The sequence below is a fragment of the Crocodylus porosus genome, unplaced genomic scaffold, assembly GCF_001723895.1.
Source record: "Crocodylus porosus isolate Cpor-Errol unplaced genomic scaffold, CroPor_comp1, whole genome shotgun sequence".
In the NCBI taxonomy this organism is placed as follows: domain Eukaryota; kingdom Metazoa; phylum Chordata; order Crocodylia; family Crocodylidae; genus Crocodylus; species Crocodylus porosus.
The window spans coordinates 19,281,563-19,301,614 of NW_017728909.1; the positions used below are offsets into that span (position 1 = coordinate 19,281,563).

The 20,052-nt window shown below is 43.2% G+C and overlaps 1 protein-coding gene and 1 long non-coding RNA gene across 2 annotated transcripts in view; one reads left to right on the forward strand and one right to left on the reverse strand.

Annotated features, from left to right (window-relative positions):
• The window catches only part of LOC109307769, a 23,550-nt gene extending 7,544 nt beyond the window's left edge, over positions 1-16,006 (forward strand). The window contains exons 2-4 of the long non-coding RNA XR_002100359.1: positions 1,865-1,872; positions 12,730-12,734; positions 15,900-16,006. This is a non-coding gene — a long non-coding RNA (uncharacterized LOC109307769). The remainder of the gene's footprint in view (positions 1-1,864; positions 1,873-12,729; positions 12,735-15,899) is intronic.
• KIAA1328 (KIAA1328 ortholog) overlaps positions 1-20,052 on the reverse strand; it is a 210,239-nt gene that overhangs the window by 48,624 nt on the left and 141,563 nt on the right. Inside the window, exons 7-8 of the mRNA XM_019531837.1 lie at positions 16,423-17,108; positions 12,621-12,716 (exon numbers count right to left, since the gene is read on the reverse strand). Coding sequence (XP_019387382.1) covers positions 12,621-12,716; positions 16,423-17,108 — 782 coding nt within the window. The remainder of the gene's footprint in view (positions 1-12,620; positions 12,717-16,422; positions 17,109-20,052) is intronic.

Sequence of the window (20,052 nt, forward strand, 5' to 3'; positions counted from 1 at the left end):
TATATATATATATATATATATATATATATACATACATACATACACACACACACACACACACACACATGCTTACATAAAGCTATATATGATGCTAAAGATCAGATGCTTTTATTTATATATGTATATGCATATCGATATAGATATAATCTAGATTCTTCAATAAAGAAAAAGAGTATTTGGGGGAAAAGGAAACTTAACATTTTGGTTTCTTAAGGAGATGGGAAAAAAACACTGTCAGATAACATGAAAGCCAGAGTTAAGCCTAGGGAGTTTTCATGGCTAAATTATAAAATGCAGCATTTCTGGGTGTATGGTGGACACGTTAATGACACGGGCTGGATTCAGTGTATGTTTCAAGGAGACAGCTCTGCTCCTCCAAGTAATGCATGCTCATCTCTGTAGTCTGAGACTTCAGGACAAGCCCCCTCTCTTTCCTGAGGCTTTTCCTCAGGCAAAGGCTGAGTAGAAGGGTGAAAAGAGAAATCGCTACCTTGAGGACTTTGTACCTGAAACAAAAATAATATCAAAACCTCTTGCGAGGACATTTTTCCCCAAGGAGAATCTTTGTTCTAGCAGTAGTTTCACTATAATTTGGATTTCATGCACATGATGATGCACTGAAACAACATTCAGCTCTCTCAGCACCCTCTCCAGAATTTGCTACCCCAGGATTTACTATTAATGTGTTCGGCCTTTTCAGGGTCCCTCGATTCAGCTATTGTTCCATTGCTCGTTGCTGCTGACCTCACTTCCTTAGATATGCCACATTTGTTTTTAGCCCCTCTCCTTCCAACAGGATGACAAGATGCTGACCAGATGCCCATATACTCTGCCAATGCCCAGTCATTTACACTGCGCCTTTTCCAAGCCCCCGTCTTCACCCGCTCTCTCTCCAATTCCTCCCACATTTGGTTCTAAAAGTATTTCATATGGTCAAAGGGGATTGAGGACACACCATGGCTCTACTTAGAAATAAACTATCAGCTCTTATAACCCGTGGGTAAAACTCTGACATCACTGAAATCAGAATGGTTTTTGCTACTGACTTCAAAGAGATTAGGCTTTCATGCCATATCCTTAGTTAAAGGTCCACTTATAGCAAGTGCTAAAAAAAGCTAAATGACTCTTAAAATTACGCCAATGCCTTTGCTCTGAAGCCCTGTGCTATTTTCTTGTGGAAATTTGTCATATTTTGACTCTTCCTCGTACCTCTCGTAATTGGCTGCCCTAACGAACAATGGGATGATCTCCGGTTACTCTTCTTTCCTTCTCCGCCCCCAGGAAGAAAAAGCAAATTCCAGCGCAAAGCTTTTTAGACAGTCATGCAGAAGTGACCACAGAAGGCAGGCTGGCAAAGCTTTAGCAGGACAAAACGCTGCAATTGTGTGTTTGGCCTTTCTCAGAGAGCGGAGTAGAGCAGCTGTCGTTCCAGCGAGCAGTGCTGTCAGCCTTCACAAAAGAAAGTCGTGTAAATGTCAAGTCATAGGTATAAAAACAATCCTTCAAAACAGCGTCTGGATATCTGCAAAGCCTGCTTCACTGTCACCGCAGAAAGTGCCATAAGGGATGACGCAGACGCCTGTTTAGGGCAAACAAAGTTGTTGAGCAGCATCCAAACTTCTGCAGGAGTTGATCAAACTGCGTAACTCTGCCTGTTATGATGAAAAGCACACGCTCATCAGAGAAATATTATGCTCTCTTGCTGCCTTATCCAAGGATCACCTTCGTCTGGCGGAGGACCAGCCTCATCCAACAGATGCCCGCTAAAACACCATATGCAAACTAATACCCAAACAAATATCCCTGGGATTGGAGTCCAATTAAGCCTTGATAAAAGTCCATGAAAACAACAGACAAAAGCAAGAAACTTCAGTGTAATCCTGCTATCACTGCAAATCCAGGTGGAAAAGTCATGCCAAAATCCAACAAACCTTTGTGAAGGTGCCAGCGCCCATCTGCATGGCGCTATCTCCCACAGTCTTATAATGTGTGTGAAAAGTAAGTATATATACACCATTTCCTCCACAGGGAACTCGAAACAGGCCCACAGCTGTTGATAGCAATAGCTTTCAGCAAATAAATAGCAATTTTAAAACCCCTCTTTTAGCCAGTGGGTCTTATGATGGAACAACCATCCACTGAAGAGAAACGGGAGAATGTAGTAAAAAAGGATGGACAAAAAGGAAGGAGGAAAAAAAACCTCTTGTTGCTTTTAAATGGCTCTACGATCCGATATTTTTGAGAGACACATCATTAAAACAGATGCTTAGATCTGCTCTATTGCATATACGGGGTGTGTCAAACTTATCTGGGGCCCTGGGTTGGATCCAGGTTGCAGGGCTCCTACCGGCTGGTTCTGGACCGAGAGGACCCTCGTAGGCCAGATCTGGACCCAGGTGCAGAGCAAGTGGTGGTGGTGAACGTAGCTGTAGCTCACTCCCCAACCATAGAGATGTGTCCCCATTGAGGGTGTAGCTGGAATTTGGCAGCAGACCGCATTCTTCTCACCTTGCCCCCAAATTCCTGGCCCCTTTAGCCCAATGGGCTGATGGAAGTGGCTTCGTGTGCTGTACCTTGCCACCAACAGTGCATAGGTGTTGCAGGAGAGCTTGTGTGCATGGTGAGAATCTGACAACACCTACCCACTGGGGAGAATGAGTTACTAATTAATACTCAGCACCTACAGTAACTTCAAATTCAGGAAAAAGCAGCACTTCCCATGCATTCAACTTCAATATGTGGGAAGTTGTTTGGCTAAATTATTACTCCCGCTTTCCAGGTGGTGAAATTGGATAAAAACATTCATTGAAGCTTATGCTCAGGACATAGACCACGCTAAGCAAAATTTTTGACTCGCCTGCTTTTCCATGTTGCTAATTAGTATAATGAAAACTGTTATATTTTTATTGACTCGCTTACAAAAAAGTCTACCTGCATTGACAAGTAGCACTTTGCAGACTACTCTGAACGGTAGATTATACTACTCCATAGGTGCATGTTTGATGAAGCAGCCCTTAATAGATTAAGAAATTTGCAGCTGACGACTAGTCGGGCTGGACTCCACTAAAAATCACTTGATTCGCAGAGTACGCTTGGTGCTCAGCCGCTTATTTTTTGGCCTAAATGTGGTGTTGGATGCAGAATCACAAGCATATAAACCGATGTTTCATCAAAATTATCCTTTTTCTTTTACTTAAGGGATTTCAAATGAACATGCCAGCCTTGCAGAATCTCAAGTTGGCCCAGTTAATTAACATCTGCCTCCTGTTCTGATGTTGAGAACAAGACAGACATCATAAACCCTAAACCTTGTAGAGTTGCCATGAAAACATTTGCTGGCCCAGATGCAAACATCCACCATCACTCAGCTAAGAAAAGCTAAATGACGTTCTACTGATTAAAATGGTGATCCAACCTTGGGTACTGGATAAGCCCAGTTTTGCATGATTGTTTTAGAGTAGCGGTGATGGTCTAAACTATCAAGAACCTCAGTCAAAAAAATCATTACCAGCCTAGTCGTGTGATATGGCTATGCAACAGCTATTATTTATTTGTATTCCAGCAATGCCTAGATGCCCCGATCCAATTGTGCTACCATACACCACAAAAAAAAATAGCCCTTATCCTGCAGACCCGTTCCTATGAAATGAAATGCAACTGGATGCAGCAAACAGAAGCTGGGAGCAGAAGCAAGGATTTTTAACTGCGTACCGATTCAATGGAAAGTCCAGTGGTTACACACATGGACCAAGAGCACCACTTACAGCTCACCCAGCGCCGCAGTTACTTGTGCATCATTTTGTTGAGAAGTCCTGAGCATGCAAGAGTTGGTCACTATATCTTCTTGACACAAGCAGAGGCCAGCTCTTGGATTAGCAAAGGAAAGGAGGGTAAACATGAGGTTATGACTTCCAAGCCAACTGGCCATCAGAACAGTATAGTAAGGAAGAAAAAAGAGGAACGAACTCCCAGAGGAGGGGCAGGATATATTACAGAAAAAGACTGAGCTCAGTGCCCCCACAATATGCATGGTGCAGGTTCCCAAGTTGAACAGATCCCAATAGAGATTGCTCCCACCAGACTTTCACATTCATGGAGATTATGGTCGGAGGAGGCAAGGAACCAACAGGGAAAGAAAGAGACAGAGAAAGCGAACAAGGAACAAGGGGGATATTGCACCAAGTGCCAGATGCAGATTTGTACAATGGTCTGACGTTGTGAGGGCCAGATAATGGAAGAAAAAGGAGCCACCAACAAATAGCTTCAAGGAGCAAAACAATTGTTGAGTGAGGATTTTAATCCTGACAGCTGATTTTGAATGGAGGGGAGCAAAATGGATATCGGGGGAGGCCAAGGAAGAGTTCACAGAGTGCAGCTGCAAAATGCGAAGACCCGGGTATGAAGTGGTGCGACTGCCAGGACAGAAATGCACACTCGGTTTTTCAGTCTGTTGCGGAGAAGAAAGCAGCAATACCTGACAACAATGCCGATGTGTCAAGGAGAGGGATGACCCCAAGGTTAGGAGTCTGAGTGGCAGAGAGGATGGTGGCATTAACAGCATCAAAAGCAGAGACAGTTTCAGAAGAAAAAATAAAGAGCTCTGTTTTGGCCAGATTAGGGTCGATCTGATGGCAAAACAACCAGGATTATATGTAAGAGAGACAGTCAGATATGCAAGACTAGACAGAGTGGAGCAGAGGGTTTAAGAGTTATTGGCACAGAGATGATAGCTGAATCTGTGTAGGTGGATGTTGTCATCCAGGGATACGGTATATAGAAATCTTTGGACAAATCAAGAAATACCTAAATCCTCTCCCCCGTCCAGAGAAGAAACTAGTTCAAAACGAGTTCTAGAAGAAATTACCTAAAATAGTGCTGTGAACACGCACATAAAAGCTCTCTCTCTATAAAATCTAAAGATCATACTGTTTCTAAAATTAGGGCAACCACTAAATGAAAGTTAACCCGAACAATAACTTTAGCTAAACTTCGGGTCACATGCATTTAATATAATGAGATGAAGAATATGAAAAGGCCATTCATAATGGAATTCATTGAGTTAGGAATGCCATGCTTAGCTGCCTTATAACATATAATTAATGATCCTATAAAAATCCAGCAAGACGAACTCTCCCGGCTGCCCGCAGAAGTGTTCTTTATGCTGGGTAGGGCAAGCAGGCAGCTGCTTCCACAAATACTGCCCTTTGAGAAGCAAAAAAGCTCTTTTCCCCCTCTTCCATCAGGGACCACATTGCCATTTCTGTGACATGCTGAGCTTTGAACCGTTACCTAAATCAGACTATACAGCAGTTGGCAACCCAATACACATCTGTCATGATAGACCGGCTATTGGTGAAAATGTGAAAGAAAAAGTCATTACCTCTTTCCCGTTGCTTCTAATACCCCACCTTCCTCTAGATTATTTATAATCCCCGCTAAACCCATCCTCTGTTTATAGTCTTTTAACACAACACAGAAATATAAACTGTCTGGAGATCGGTCTTGTTTTATGCCAGTCCCAGCCTTTTGGTACAACAAAGAAAGTTCTCTCTCCATCAAAAGGCCTGATCCCTTGTGAAACCCCGATACTCAGATTCAAGGTTAAAGGATTAAGGCCCGAAGCATTGAATACCAGAGGAAAGGAAGCCAAATATCAAAAGAAACACAAAAATCAATCCTCCTCACCACAGGAGTAGTGTGAAGAACAAATCAGCAGGGCTGAATCTAAAATTTTCTCTGCGTGGCTCTCAAAAATTAGCACTGTTATAAGTGTAATGGGCAGTTTTGCAAAGCCTCAGCACCCATGTACAAAATATCGGCACACCCTGGAAAGTTTTATGTCAGAATAATTCAGTGGCAGATGCATAAAGTCCACTTTGGAGAGAGGGAGGGAGAGACGGAGACCGAGAGAGCGAGCACCAGCCGTTATCCTTATATGTAGTCTGTATATCTGCAAGTGCCAGAATCTCATATTTACTGGAGTTTGCTTTTTACTTCAATTCTCTGTGTGCTGAAGTGCAACCAAGGTCACGGGGGGGAAAAGAATGGGTTTAGCTTAGTGCAGCTGTGATCATGGCCAGAAACAGCATGGTATGGAGGATTTCTTGCTTCGATTTTGTAATACCAATGGCTTTTGGTCTTAGTACTGCCCCATCAGTTCTGATATAAGCTTCTAAGTGGCATGACAGCAACCAGGGTGGGCTCCATTTAAAACTAACTTCTTGAACTTTATGTTGTTTTAAAATGATCTGGCTCAACGTTTCCTACTCGTAACTCATTAGGGCACATGAAAATATAAATTAAATGCAAGTTTTTGTTAATCTCAAATTACATTATTAATAATAAACAGAAGATACATGGTTATACATGCAAAATGTGATCCACTGCAGCAGACTAAAACTAATTAAGTCAGATTTCCAAAATCCGGTTCACGAAGGGATATTAAAAGCCCTAACCAAGAGATCAGCAAGTTGCCAACAAAAATGTCTTTGCCTGTCTGGAAAAGAGGAATGGTGCACAAGGTCTTGCAGGGGGGCAAAAGGAAACTAGGGACTCCTTACTACCCCGGGCAAAAGCCCAGAACAATTCTCAGTTTGGACGTGTGAAACTACAGCATTATTCCAGAAATGCATGTCCCTTATTGTTGCTTGTTAGCAGACACAGGTCTTTGAAACATTCAGAACGAGCTGATTTTTACTACAAAAGAATACCACGGATCACAACTGATCCTAATCCGAGCCTCTTTGCACATGCGTTTGCTAATTTTATGCTCTTTGAAGACATCTGCTGTAAACCAAGTTAACTCCTTTTCCTCGCTGAGACTAACTAGACTGCCTCCCATGTGCCTCCTCCAGACAAAGTCCATCAATAGGCTTCCTGCTCAGGGCTACTTCGGACTGCTGAGTGCAGCAGGCATGATCCTAAGAAGAGAGCCGGGCAATTCAGATAAGAGTAAGAGAGAGCTTCAAAAAACTGGGAATGAGGTTATCAAAGCCACCGGTTCAAATGGCAATGAAGCTTTAGGCTCCCTAGTCTAATCAACGTTCTTGGTCAGTAAAAATGACTGTCATGGAAACCTAGAAATAAGCTTTTGGTAATCAACTTAAAGCCCTTCCTAGTAAACAAGGAAACCTCCCCCCGCTATTCTTTGAGCATGTATGTAGCAGTAATGAAGCAAACCCAGAGTTAATTCAGTATATAGTCTCCTGTTATATAACAATCACTAGGGCAGCCATCTGTTGGGGAGATGCTGTGGTTATATATATCTACACTACTCAGAGAGTAGTATCTGCAGCTAATTCAGCATTTGCACCTCTTGCAGATTTGCTAAGTACCTTTTTATTGACCAAATAAATGCCCTCTCTGCGAGCTTCCAAGCTAAAAAAAGCCACCAACTTACACATGAAGTAAGCTGATACAGACAGGTAAGTTTGGGGGGTTGACACCTGGGTAAGCAGTTTCCAGCTACCCAAAAAAATGTTATAAACCTTTTGCAAGCACAGTTGATTCCTGTCTGTTTTAATGCCGTCAATCTGCCAGTTTTAAAAATATTCAGGAGATGGAGAAAAATACATCCCAGCAAGCTGCATTCAATAAATGAGTGAAGTTACCTAGGTGGCAAATTGGGTTATTAAATGCACCCCCAGAGACTAAGAAACAACTTGCAAACGCGTCGGAGCTTGGTGGCCTCAGCTGAACTGCAAAAGGTGGCACAACTGGCAGGTTCGGCTCGGGAGACCTCGGACCTGAAGAGCAGGCGACGATGCATGTCAAGAGTGAGGAAAAGTGACAAGAGAGCCCCGAGTTGGAAAAACGGGGCTGCAGGTCGCTACCGAGATGCCCTGGCAGCGCCACGTGTGATGGAGTCCTTGCAAACCAGAACAGCAAGTAACAAGATGGAGGTGCACTAGTGGAATGGGATATGATTTTTTTTTTTTTAAAATATAAAACAAGGAGGGGAATAAATAGCACAGGCCTGGAACAGCAGAGGGAGCTGAACGTCAATATTCCTTGGCATTTACATTTAACCAACTTGGAAATTTGGGAACAAAAGCAAGAGTAGCACCGGCAGAGCTAATAAAGGGGCATAAAAATTCAAACAACCCTAAAAACCATCAAGTTCATAATATGTGTTTAACAGGAGCAAAAAGATAATCGTCACCTTCCCTTACAAAGTAATAAAAATAGTTATACTGTAAACATAAAATCCTCTAAAAGACCCTTGATAGTGCTCCCTCCTGGAACGATCACCATAACAACGAACATTCAAATAGGGAGAAAGTGCTATCAAATTCTGTGTTTGACATTTCCAGCTAACTAAAAATATAAGACAGGAAAAACACACAAGGGTGGTATAGAGCCCCGCACACAAATGAGAAAAGCCTCTGCTGAAATTAGAGGTTGCAAACTACATCTGGAAAATCTCTAGCGCTGGAGGAAAGAAAGCCCCGTAAAGGGCTACTATCATGCATTAAAAGGCTGCCATATAACACCAAAGCCATAAGATGCTCATCGTGGCAAGTGATACCCCTAGAAAAGATTCCTTACAGGTCTGGGCCAAGGTGGAGGGGTTTGAGATCCCAGAAAAGGACCATGCAGGGGGATGCGTGTCAGGAAGGAAAAAGATGCTGTGTAGGGGGTCGCAGAAGGGAGCAGTGGGGTTCGGATTTAGGTACACAGCAGAGCAAAGAAGAGGAGAGGTGCTTACACAGGATCAGGCTGTATTAATACAGCCCCTTACGATCTATGAATAAGTAGGTCTTCCCTGTATTATTAAGTAGCGCACATTTCCATGATATGTAAATTTACATTCACAGTTAAAATTCGATAAAGGGGAGAACCATGGGTTGTTTTAATATTCTCCTCTCCCAGATGCAGATGTCAGGAGGGCGCACAAAAGCAGGTGCTGTGTGTATTGATCCTACTGAATACACATGGAGTGGGTACTTGAGCATGTAGCAAGCATCTGCATCTGGGAGATGGAAGGGGTTTGGGGTTTTTTTTTTTCCAAAAGCTCTTTTATGCTAACTGAGTGCAGCAGGGTCCGTTTGGATACGGAATATTTTGAAGTGTCTCGCACACTGGGGCAAATGCAGAAAAGAAATTACACTAACGACCAAACAACTTGCCATTAATTGTACGAGTGACTCTGTCTGCTGCTGAAGATCTGCTCCGGGCTCACCTATGGGCACTCGAAGCTGGTGAAAACTAATCTCCAGTAACACCCTGCTCTGATTGCTCTGTGTCAGAAAATTGGAGACCTTGGGAAGAGCAGATCCTTCAGATGCCTAGAGATGGCCTGTCTGTATATCAGAAAAAGCGCAGACTTCTTCCCAAATGAGCTCCTCCTCTGGCTTCCCCAGCAGTTGAGCAAATTCAACATTACAAATTCACATCAGGACAACCCGAAGAGGCCAGGATGGACACCACTCGCTGAAAGACTTTGATAATTAGCAAAAATGTAAAGAGACACTCAGGGAAGAGGAAAGGAAGCACGCATACTGGTTATAAAAGCTGGGTATAATTTAAAGCACTCCTCAAGGTGAAAGTTTCCCCTTTCACAAACAGGCAGATTGCTACCAATAACTGAGACAGAAATCAAACTCTGCTCCGTATTTGCTCTGGGAATCCTTTCTTCAAGTAGGTAAAAAATGATTCCCTACAGGAGATGACAAGATGCCTTTTAAAGTACATACCTCATTTCTGACTACAATTACCTTTCAATAGCTTGGCACAGCTGCACGCTCCTATTTGCTTTTGTTTTTCATTAAGGGCTCGTCTATTATTTGTACTGATCCTATAGCATTTATGCATGCCAATGATGCAGATTCCCTTGCCTACAATTCTTCCCACAGATAGTAGAGAATAAACTGCAATTAGATTTTGGTAATTGTAGATAATTAACTCAAAATGAGCTGTTAATTATAAAAAACTATGTTTTTCGGTTCTTGATTATATTATTTATTTTACTTCTAAACTCCAATGTCTCACTTGAGCAAATTCAATATTTTAAATACTTTTAACATTATTTTTAATACCAAGATCATTTTACAATGAGTTTCATTTATGTAGACATTAAAATTAAGTTTAATCCAGGGAGGAGGTCAGAAAAGCATATCTGAACTGGAAATTTGGAGAAGTTGGTTTTCCATTATTATTCTTGATAACATTTTCTGTAGCAAAAAACCTTTTGGCATCCCAATGAAAGAGCCAGATTGCTCAGCATTATTCCTTCCCCCCACCCCCGCTGGCCACATTTATGTACACCCTTTTCCTGAAACAGAAGAAAACATCACTTACATATTCAAATACATAAAGGAGACAAATGGACTTGTCTTCTTAGCCTCTTCCAGCCTTACATTAGATTAAATTATTTAGGGAGCATTCATCTGGTAACCTTTGAGAAACTGAAGACTGAATATGGGAAACAAACTTTCAAATGCTTTGCTGCCAAACTTCAGAACCAGCTGGCACTGTGACTTGGGACTGCGGGAACGCATATTAACTTTGAAAAATTACTGTGGGTTTAATCAGGGGAATGAGGGGAGGGGAGGGGGGGACGGGGATGCAGGGGGAACCGCATGAAATCTGGAACTCGCGTTTCATAAACAACACCGTTTTTCTTCCTTTTCCCTTACCCTACTACAAAGGCTTTCGCAGGTTTGGCAACCTGTTGTGAAAAGGCCTAGAGACGTCCCAGATGATGTTTCTCTAGACTCCATGTCACACTATAACGTATTAAATGGATCTGTGTTCTGTAGCACACGTGTTACGGTGATCGGAGCGTGACACGATTTCATAATACGTTCAAAAAATGAGGCAAAAGCGCTGTTTGGAAGACCCACTCTTAACTGAGCTGAACCTGCATTCTTGCCGCAATACGGAGGCCTCCCCTACCTGCTAGCACAAAGGTGACAAGCTAATCAATAATTAGGGCAGGGGAAGGAACGAGCTTTGGTATTCAGCAGGGAGATTCCCTATCCTCCTATTCAAGGAGATGTTTGTAACACTTAAGGCGATGAAGCACAGACTAGTGCAGCTTGAGTTCCTATGAAAATTAAAAGCCCTTCCATTATCCAGGGCACTTTTACACCTGGAAACTGAGTGAAGTACAAACACAGCTGAAGTGGAGAACGTGAAACAGGTATTGCAAAATTCTCCGCCCCTTTCCATACCTTCCATTTGTAACGTCAAAACGAAAAGCAAGAAACAAGATGCAAGAACAGAGCATGACTGCATGGGCCTAAGAAGGTGTTGGTTGTAGCTGTGTTGGTCGAAGGACACAGGCAGACAAGGGTCTTTGGGAAGATGCAATATCTTTTATTAGACCAACTAAATAGCTTGGAAAAAGTCTTTGCAAGCTTTCGGGAACAAACACCTTTCTTTAGGCATAAGGATGTGTATGCCCAAAAGCTTGCAAAGAACAACTGTTTCCAACTACTTAGTTGGTTTAATAAAAAATATCGCATTTACCTAAAGAAACTTGTCTGCCTGGGGGCCTAAGAAAAGTGTTAGCTTCAACTCGGCTTGCACTGAAGTCACCGATAAAGCTTCCATTGACTATGCCCCAACTGTGTTTCTAGCAAAGTGCTGGACCACTTCAAAAATCTCATGGTTCACTAAGATAATCTGTCATCTACAAGAAGAGCACTTTCATGGCCCTCTACCAGGAAAACACCTTTCTATTGTTCCTATTTAAAAAAAGAGCGCTAGGTACCATGTACCAGATATAGCTGTTTACACTGAAAAATGATCATTCAATCTAATTTTAGGGGAGGAAAAGCCAGTACCAGAGAAAAAAAATTCTCTTTAGAATCTCTAGAACTAAATAATACAGTACTTCCAAATGTCATTACCAGACAATTAAACAGTATAGGTGCCTTTAACTGCTTCAGTGACCATAGATCATCAGTTTTGTTAAGAAAGACATTGCAGATACTGAACAGAATTAGGTCTATTCTAGCACCGTTATAGAAAGCTTTAAGTGTTTCTTTGTTCCTGAGGCTCAGTACCGAAATCCTTAGTTCAGCCAGAGATATTTTTTTCTCGCCTTTCGGTTTCTTCTGCTGTGTGATAGCAAGGCTGGCAGACCTCACTGGCAGGTGAGCCTTGCATTTGCTAGAGGTGTGACCACTTCACAAAACAAATCCCATTCTTTCAGAGATGAACGTTTCAATGGTCGGCATTTTTAAGCTCACATTTCTCTGAGAAGGGTCATCCAATCTGAATGATCCATCTCTGGGGCTTTAGGACCCTTTGCCCAATTACAGGGAAACACTATCCGCACCAGAGTCCGCATGCAGAAAACTACATGAACTACATTGCACTGTTACCGTTTTATCCATAGCTGGTTTCTCAAGCCTAATATGTCATTGATGGAGGAAGAGATGGAAACCAGAGCTGGCCCCACATAGGCAGGAACCATGGGTGAGGTACAGCATCTCTTTAAAAGATGCCCATCTTTTTTTCTCTTGCCACCAGGAGGAGGAAAAGCCTACAAAGGCATACCTGCAATTACTGAGACAGTCTGCAGCAGGCTCTGATGGCCCTGGGAGCCAAGTAAACTTAAGATTTAGGAATATACACAGACACTTGAAATAAATTAACGGTTAAAAGGTTACCTTAGGCTCATGCGAGTGCCATTCATCAGGGTTTGTGCTGCTGGTCCTAGTGCTTCAAAGGCCACTTCTTCTGAACCAAGAGCTTGGCCTCTAAACCTGGAAAAGTAAGTTTTGGTGAGAGGTATGTTCTACGGAGGGTAGCCCAACCGCAACCCTCTGCAAAGGAGTAAACTCTGATGTCTCAGAAGAGTTGCATTTCCCATATGAACAGAAGAGCAACCTTCTCCTCATTCTTCCATACGCCCTATCTGAGTGGGGGGAAGACCAAAGGGAGCAAGCTTCTGCTCACAGTCTGAAGGCCGTCACAGGAAAATTGGTTTAAAAACTCAAATTTACTCATTTCAAAGTGCCTGCCTGCTTGAGGAACAAGAGGTTGTATCCTAGGACAAATGTTCTTGCTTGTTCCAACTCAGGAGTGCATTAACCCCCTCTGAGATCTGGAGACAAGCTGCTACCCTGGCCTTAGTCCTAAAAGCTTGAGACCTGGACCATTTTTTGCACTCCAACCTAGTAGCCACAAGCCACAAATCCAATGACCGCCTGAAGCCTCAGAACCTGTTCTCCTCTCAGGCCAATAAGCTCACCGCATCCGCGCACAGCATGAACCTCCCATCAGCAGAGCAGGCAATAAGCTGCACACGATCTGTAGCTAAAGAGGTCATCCCTAGCACCCGATCCCTTCTCTCTGGCTGGCAGCTGCCCTGCAGGGCCTGGACTGCGCTTAACCATCTCAAAATGGGCATTAGATAGCTTAAGGCAAGCATGCACTCTTGGGCCCTTCCAATGACACTGGCTGCAACTGTAGTGCTCAAGTTCAGATTGCCAACCTCATCCTCTATGAATGCCCTTGCAGTCCTCCTTTGGGTGCCCACAGTCTTATTGACATTGATTGTTCTACCCGTCGCTGCCTTTTTGGTCCTCATGCTTCCGATACATGAGTGTGGCAACACTCACTTCATCATCATCATCATTTGCAAGAGCTCAAAAGCTTCATATCAGCTGCAGAAAATATAGGAGATAAAAGCTTCTTTCCATTTTTAATTAGGGGAGAAGTCCTGCAGATAATGCCCCATCTTAACCTAGACTGCTCCTTGGTTTGGGAAATAGCTTGCTGGTAAATTGCCGTTTGCACATGGTTTCCATTTCCAGCCCCCCAGGTTATGAAAGACCTTAAGCTTGTCACTGGCTGCTGCCATTTCTGCAACTAAAACTACCCTGCAGTACTGTTAAACCCTGACAGGAGTCATTTCCACCACAAACAAAATACAGTTACCTCCAGCATAAAATACAGTGGCTATTTTATGTGGAAAGCACCAGGGACTGAAGGAACTTGTTCCTTATAAAGCTGCAGGGTGGAATATAGGGAGACACACCACAATTATGATGAGGACAGAAAAAGAGAGCCAACTCCTACTCTTGCTGAAAGAGATATGGGAATTTTAATAGCCACAAATGTAAGTGGTCAGGGCCTCTTATTCTCATTCAAATGACAACACCCTTAGCAGCTAAGAATGGGCCTAATTAAGCATTGCAAAATTCCTCCCACCCAGGACGAATAGAAATAAATTAACATTAGTTGTTTCCACCTCCTCCTGGGAGTGGGGGGGGAGATGTTTATTATCACCATGATGGTAAAAGATGAGAATAAGTTAAGTCCCTGATTTGTTAAGGCTTCCTGACAAGTTAGCAAGCTGTAGTTGGATGTTTAAGGAAATCTGAACTTTATTTTTTGTAGTGCATAAACGTAATTCAGCAGTTAGCAGTAGGTGAAAAAGAGTGATACCACTGGAACAGAAAGGTGAAAGGTGATGCTTGAGGAATACCTGTAAAATTAGATCCATGAAGATGTTCAGCACAAATAGTTCAACTGTATTTAACTCTACAAAGATCAGAGAAAAGTCTTGCATTCAGATTTTTGTCTTGAAAATGCTTTTTTTGGTGATGAAATGGCACCTGCCCATTTATCCAGTTTTGCAACTCAGGCTGAACAGGTAATGGAAAATATTTTTAAGACTCAGACTAATCACGTATGGTTTCCCCTTCCGTGCTTTTTCCCCTAGCAACTACTGCTTTGTAGAACATGCAATCTTCTCAGCAGAAGCTGGTTAAAAGAGGTGCAGTGATAGCAACCAGAAGAACATCATTATAAAAGTATTCAAGAGCTCCTTTGTTGAGCAGCTGACGCTTCACAGAAGATGCTGGAAAAGATTCGCTTTAAAAACAACACTGCCTACATGTCCTTCATATTCTTCTTACTTTTCATCAGTGGGACACATGCATGGAATTAGGGTATTTGATGATTAAGAATCCATCTGTTCCTTATTTCTTACCTGAAGTCATAAGCCTTTGTTTGTGACCTCCGTCATTTCCAACACAAACAATTGTTATTGCCGGTGATAAAACAGGCATTTAAAAACTAAACACAATATAATTAATTTTTGGATTGCATCTTACATACAAAAGCAGCAGAGAATGTTTCTTGGCAGAGTGCAGCCTACACAGCCGAATGAAAAACTATTTCAGCTTTAGTAGTCTCTTGTAAAGCTCTAAAGCAGCTGTGGGGCTGCGACGGAGATGGAAGGAAGAGAAACTGGTTTGTGCCTCTACAGCACTTGTAAGGTATGGGGGGCCAAGGTGATATAGAGCAGATTCCTGAGGGATCCCCCAATGTCAGCATCAAATCTCAATGCTTCTTCTACAAGTCTGTTAGGACCTAGGAATTCCTCCCTGTTCCCACTGCTGAAATCCTTCTATCCAATAGTCTTACTTCTCTTCTTGATTAGGACAACTTTCTCCTCTCTGACTGTAGCACATCTCCTTGACTGCTCCACTCTAGTCTATGCCACTGTTAAATCTGGCTTCTTCCCCTACCACATCAAGCCCCTAATCAAATACTTTCCAAGATGCTCTCGCAGCATCTACACGCAGTCCAGGCATCTTCATCGACTTGAGACGTCGCACAGTTCTGCCCCTGCCTTCATCTCTGCTCTTCTTTCCTTCCTCCAATGACCCACCTAGTATCTAAGCACCTCTCAATGCTGTATCTTCTTTTCTTTTTAATCCCATTGTGCTCTACGCTTTGAATTTTTTTCTTTTCCCCTCACACGCAACTGCCTCCATCTCCTTGAACTTATTTTTTCCAGTCAACCACCACCTGCAGAGCAGCACCACCTCAAGACTGAGCTCTCAGTCAGCTGAATTCAATTTATTTTGTAGTCCCTTGAGTGCAGAACCACACTGTCCTTTACATCTATATATCACATCAGCACTCGTACCCAGTTGGGTTGTTGGTTGTAGCCGTGTTGGTCAAGGGACATAGGCAGGCACGGTTCTTTGCGTAGATGTGATATCTTTTATTAGATCAAGTGAGTAGTTGGAAAAAACTTTTTTTTTTTTTTTTTACAACTATTTAGTTGGCCTAATGAAAGCTATCACATCTGCCCAAAGAACCTCAAGCCCAGTGCACATTTTCCTCTACTTCTTTTCCTGCATCCTGTTCAGCCCAACTCTTACAGCTCCCCTTTGTCTTTTTCTCCCACTCGTGGTTTTGGCAACTTCTTTCATGCTGTTTTCAGCACCTTGTACTCCTTGCTCTAGTCCACTAAAGCACTTTCTCCTTCAAATCTCTGCTTAAAAGCAGATTTTTGCCATCGCTATCTGTTTAAGTCTCATCTAGCTTAAGCTGTAAGCTTTTTAGGGCACGGAGCATGCCCTACTCTACGTCCATCAACATTTCCCACCAACGTAGGGTGCTGCAGTACATAAAAGACATTTCTTATAACTAGGAATCTCAGAGACTCACCTGTTGTAATCCAGCCTCGACTGATGTAGCTGTCGCTGTTTCAAAAGTAGTTTTGCTTCCTGCTTAGCCAACAAATGCTGGAGACGCTCTTTTTCAATTTCCAGCTCCAGTTTCTGCAGTAGAAGCTGCTGCCTTCTTTCTTCAGATAGCCTTTTACTATGCTCCATTTCTTTTGATCCAGAATCCATGCTGTCATTCAGTCCAGAAACATGAGAGCGCCTGAGGTAATCGCAGCCTTCGTATTGTGGCCCGCAATGTCTTCTGGGTACATGGCTGACCTGACGGCCGCCGTGAGTGTTATCCGAGCTTCCTCCCTCTCTGTAAGCGCAACAGTGACCTGCTTGATGAGGACACACGCTCTGAAATTCACTCGCTCCCCACGCCGTGTCCTGAGCCAGCTCTTTGCAGTGCGGGCTCCTTTGCTTGGTGGATGACATCATATTGTTGCATTTTCGCTGCAGACCATTTCCCACCAGGCATTCATCCATAACCTCCTCCCGCTTGTACTGGGCTGTGGTCCCATGAACGTGATTATTTCTACAGTGCCGAGGTACTGAAACCAGAGTTGGACTTCCAGACTTTGATGCTTTACTGTTCTTGTACAAAGTCTGTTGTCGAGCTACGCCTAGGTACGAACCATCCAGTTCCAAACATGGTGGCTGGCAAGGGCTCTTCTTGTTGGAAACCTAAAATAAGAGAAAAAATTTCCAAAATTTGAAATAAAGCACGTGCAAAATTGTGCCCTGACTCAGAAAAATGTACTTTTTGTTATTAGCTCTCAGCATAAAGGTGTCGTACCAGTGCTGGAGCCGTTACATTTTACTGATAGACACCCAGCGTGACTCAAGCAAAGGTTTATCAAAAGGCAGGGATGAGCCTGCTATCAAATCTGCTTTTCATTCAGTCTACACAAGTACAATAAAAACACAAATCTGCTGCCTGCAGGATCCTTGGCATAAAACAAGTAGCTTCAGAGTATCAAGTAGTTGTGAGTATCTGGGGTTATATAAAATCAACTTGAAGAGTGGCAAAAAACATTAAATGTTAATGTTTGAAAATGTTTAATTCTGAATACCAAGCCAAAAAATCCATTCAGCCACTATAAATACTCTTTGATTAGCCATTACACAGCAGGAGATTTGATGTAAAACATTTCACCTTGTACTGAATGGGATATTACTTACCGTTGGAAATTTGATGAGACTTTTTGAAACATCTTTACAGAAACACAGATAAAAACTCACTACTTTCTGTAAAAAATGGTTGTACATCAAAAGCTGTCATTTAAATACAAAACATGTTTAAATTCCACTATAAATGTAAGTGATTTTTCAATTAAGCTGGGCAAGTGATTATACTCTGATAAAACCACAAAGAAGGAAAGCCGCTGTAATATACATTTGTCAACCCAACGCAAGCCAACTCTAGGGGCTGTGCTGCACTCATGGCTATTATGCAACGGACATCAAAATCCTACTTGCATCCTGGACTATATCTTTGCCCAACAGTTTATCTCGACAGTTAAACATCTGAGTTGCTATGCACATCAGAACTGCAGTGAATCATGCACTCGCGGCTTCTTTTTTTCCTAGACTTCTGTGTTAATTTCAGTAACATATTGGATTTAAACTCTGTTTCGGCCCTCCGGGCCTTTGTCAAAGATTTAATTTTGTTTAATTGCAGAAGCCAGGTTTGTTAAAGATAACCGAACCCCTTTAGCAAACAGTGAGCAAGCTGAAATTTGGTGGCCACTGATGGCCGGGAAGCTATTATTTGTAATCTAGCAGCATACACAGCAAATGGGTGCTGTCTGCATATGCAAAGACCATCCCCAGCCCAAAGACCTTACAGCTAAACGGTACAAACAATATATCACAGGTTAGGAGAGGGACAGGTTAGGAGAGGACAATGAAAATGGTTTGGGGGCTGTGGGATGTGACTTATGAGAAGACGTTGAGGCTGATTTAGTCTGGAGAAGACAAGACCAAGAGAGGATTGAATAGCAGCCTTCAACTCCCTGCAGGGGGGCTGCAAAGAGGATGGAGCTCAGCTGTTCTCAGTGGGGGCAGATGACAACAAGGCACAATGGGCTCAAGTTGCAGCAAGGTAAGTTGAGGTTAGATATTGGGAAAAACCTCTCACTAAGAGGGTAGTAAAACACTGGACCAGGCTCCCCAGAGAGGTGGTGGAGTCTCCATCCTTGGAGGTTTTGAAGACCCAGGTAGACAAAGCCTTGGCTGGGATGATGTAGTTGGGGCTGGTCCTGCTTTGAGCAGGGGGTTGGACTAGATGTGACCTCCTGAGCTCCCTTCCCACCCACATTTTCTATGATTCTATGATATAATCCTTACAGAAATAACAGACCCATATATATCTGACTGCCCCTAAACCTGCCTATTCCAAGTTTCCATTTATAGAAGGGGAAATAATGGAGGTTATACTGATATTTGATTACTTTTAGTTTTATAAGTACAAAAATACATTCTCCATCATGTGTCTGAAAGCCATATAGGACATGCTATGCCACATGGGGCCTGATGGGTTGCAGACATTAATGTCACAGTTAACAGAAAGAACAACCCTGAGTACTTGGACTGGGTGAAAAGTGCAGGATATCAGAACATCCCAGAAGTCAGAGGAGCTGTCAAGGCAACATGCTACAAGAAAGGCCAACTTGCTGCTGTTTATTATATGCATGGCACTACTGTCCATGAAGCTTTATAAATAAAAATACAAAATAACATCCCCCACAATCCTGAGGCTCTTATAACTCCAAACTAGAACACACGGGAATTCAAGACCAGAACTGAAGAAAGGCATGAAAGACATCAAGGCACACAACAGAGGAGAGCAGAGGACACAATAATCATGTAGTTATGTATTATGAATCTTGATTCTCATCTCCCCATGCTATAGTATAGTGGGGGAAGCACTGAGATCCTGGAGGGGAGGGGAGCCAGGTGTCCAAGGAGAGTGGTCGCTCCTTAAGAAGACGATCCTCCAAGCCCAAAGGGAGGTAATCCCAACACGGATCAAAGGGAGCAGGAGGGCGCACAAGCCCCCATGGGTCTCCAAAAGCATCCAGGAATGTCTCCTAGCTAAAAGGGAGGCGCACACCCAACGGCACGGAGGGGCCATCCCCAGGGAGGACTATACCTCGGTTGCTTGGGGATGCAGGGGGACAGAGTCAGGAAGACCAAGGCAGAGATGGGACTGGGACTAGCTTCCTGGATCAAAGACAACAAGAAGTCCTTTTTTAAATACATAGGGGGCAAAAAGAAGGTACCAGGAAGTGTGGGGCCCCTACAGGACACGCTAGGAAATTTGGTCATCACACCAGATAACAAAGCTAACCTATTTAACGACTTCTTTGCCTCCATTTTCTGAGCAGGGACCGGAACAGCTACCCCCTCTCTGGGCACCCCTTCGACCTCAGGGGAGGCGCACCTAGGCCAAGGGTTAGTGAGGATCTAGTCAGGGAATGTCTGGCAGAACGGGATGTATTCAAATCAGCCGGTCCGGACGATCTCCACCCCCGAGTGCTGAGGGAATTGGCTGCGGTCTGTGCAGGACCCCTGGCACGGCCGTACAAGCACTCATGGTGCTCTGGTGCGGTGCCGGAGGACTGGA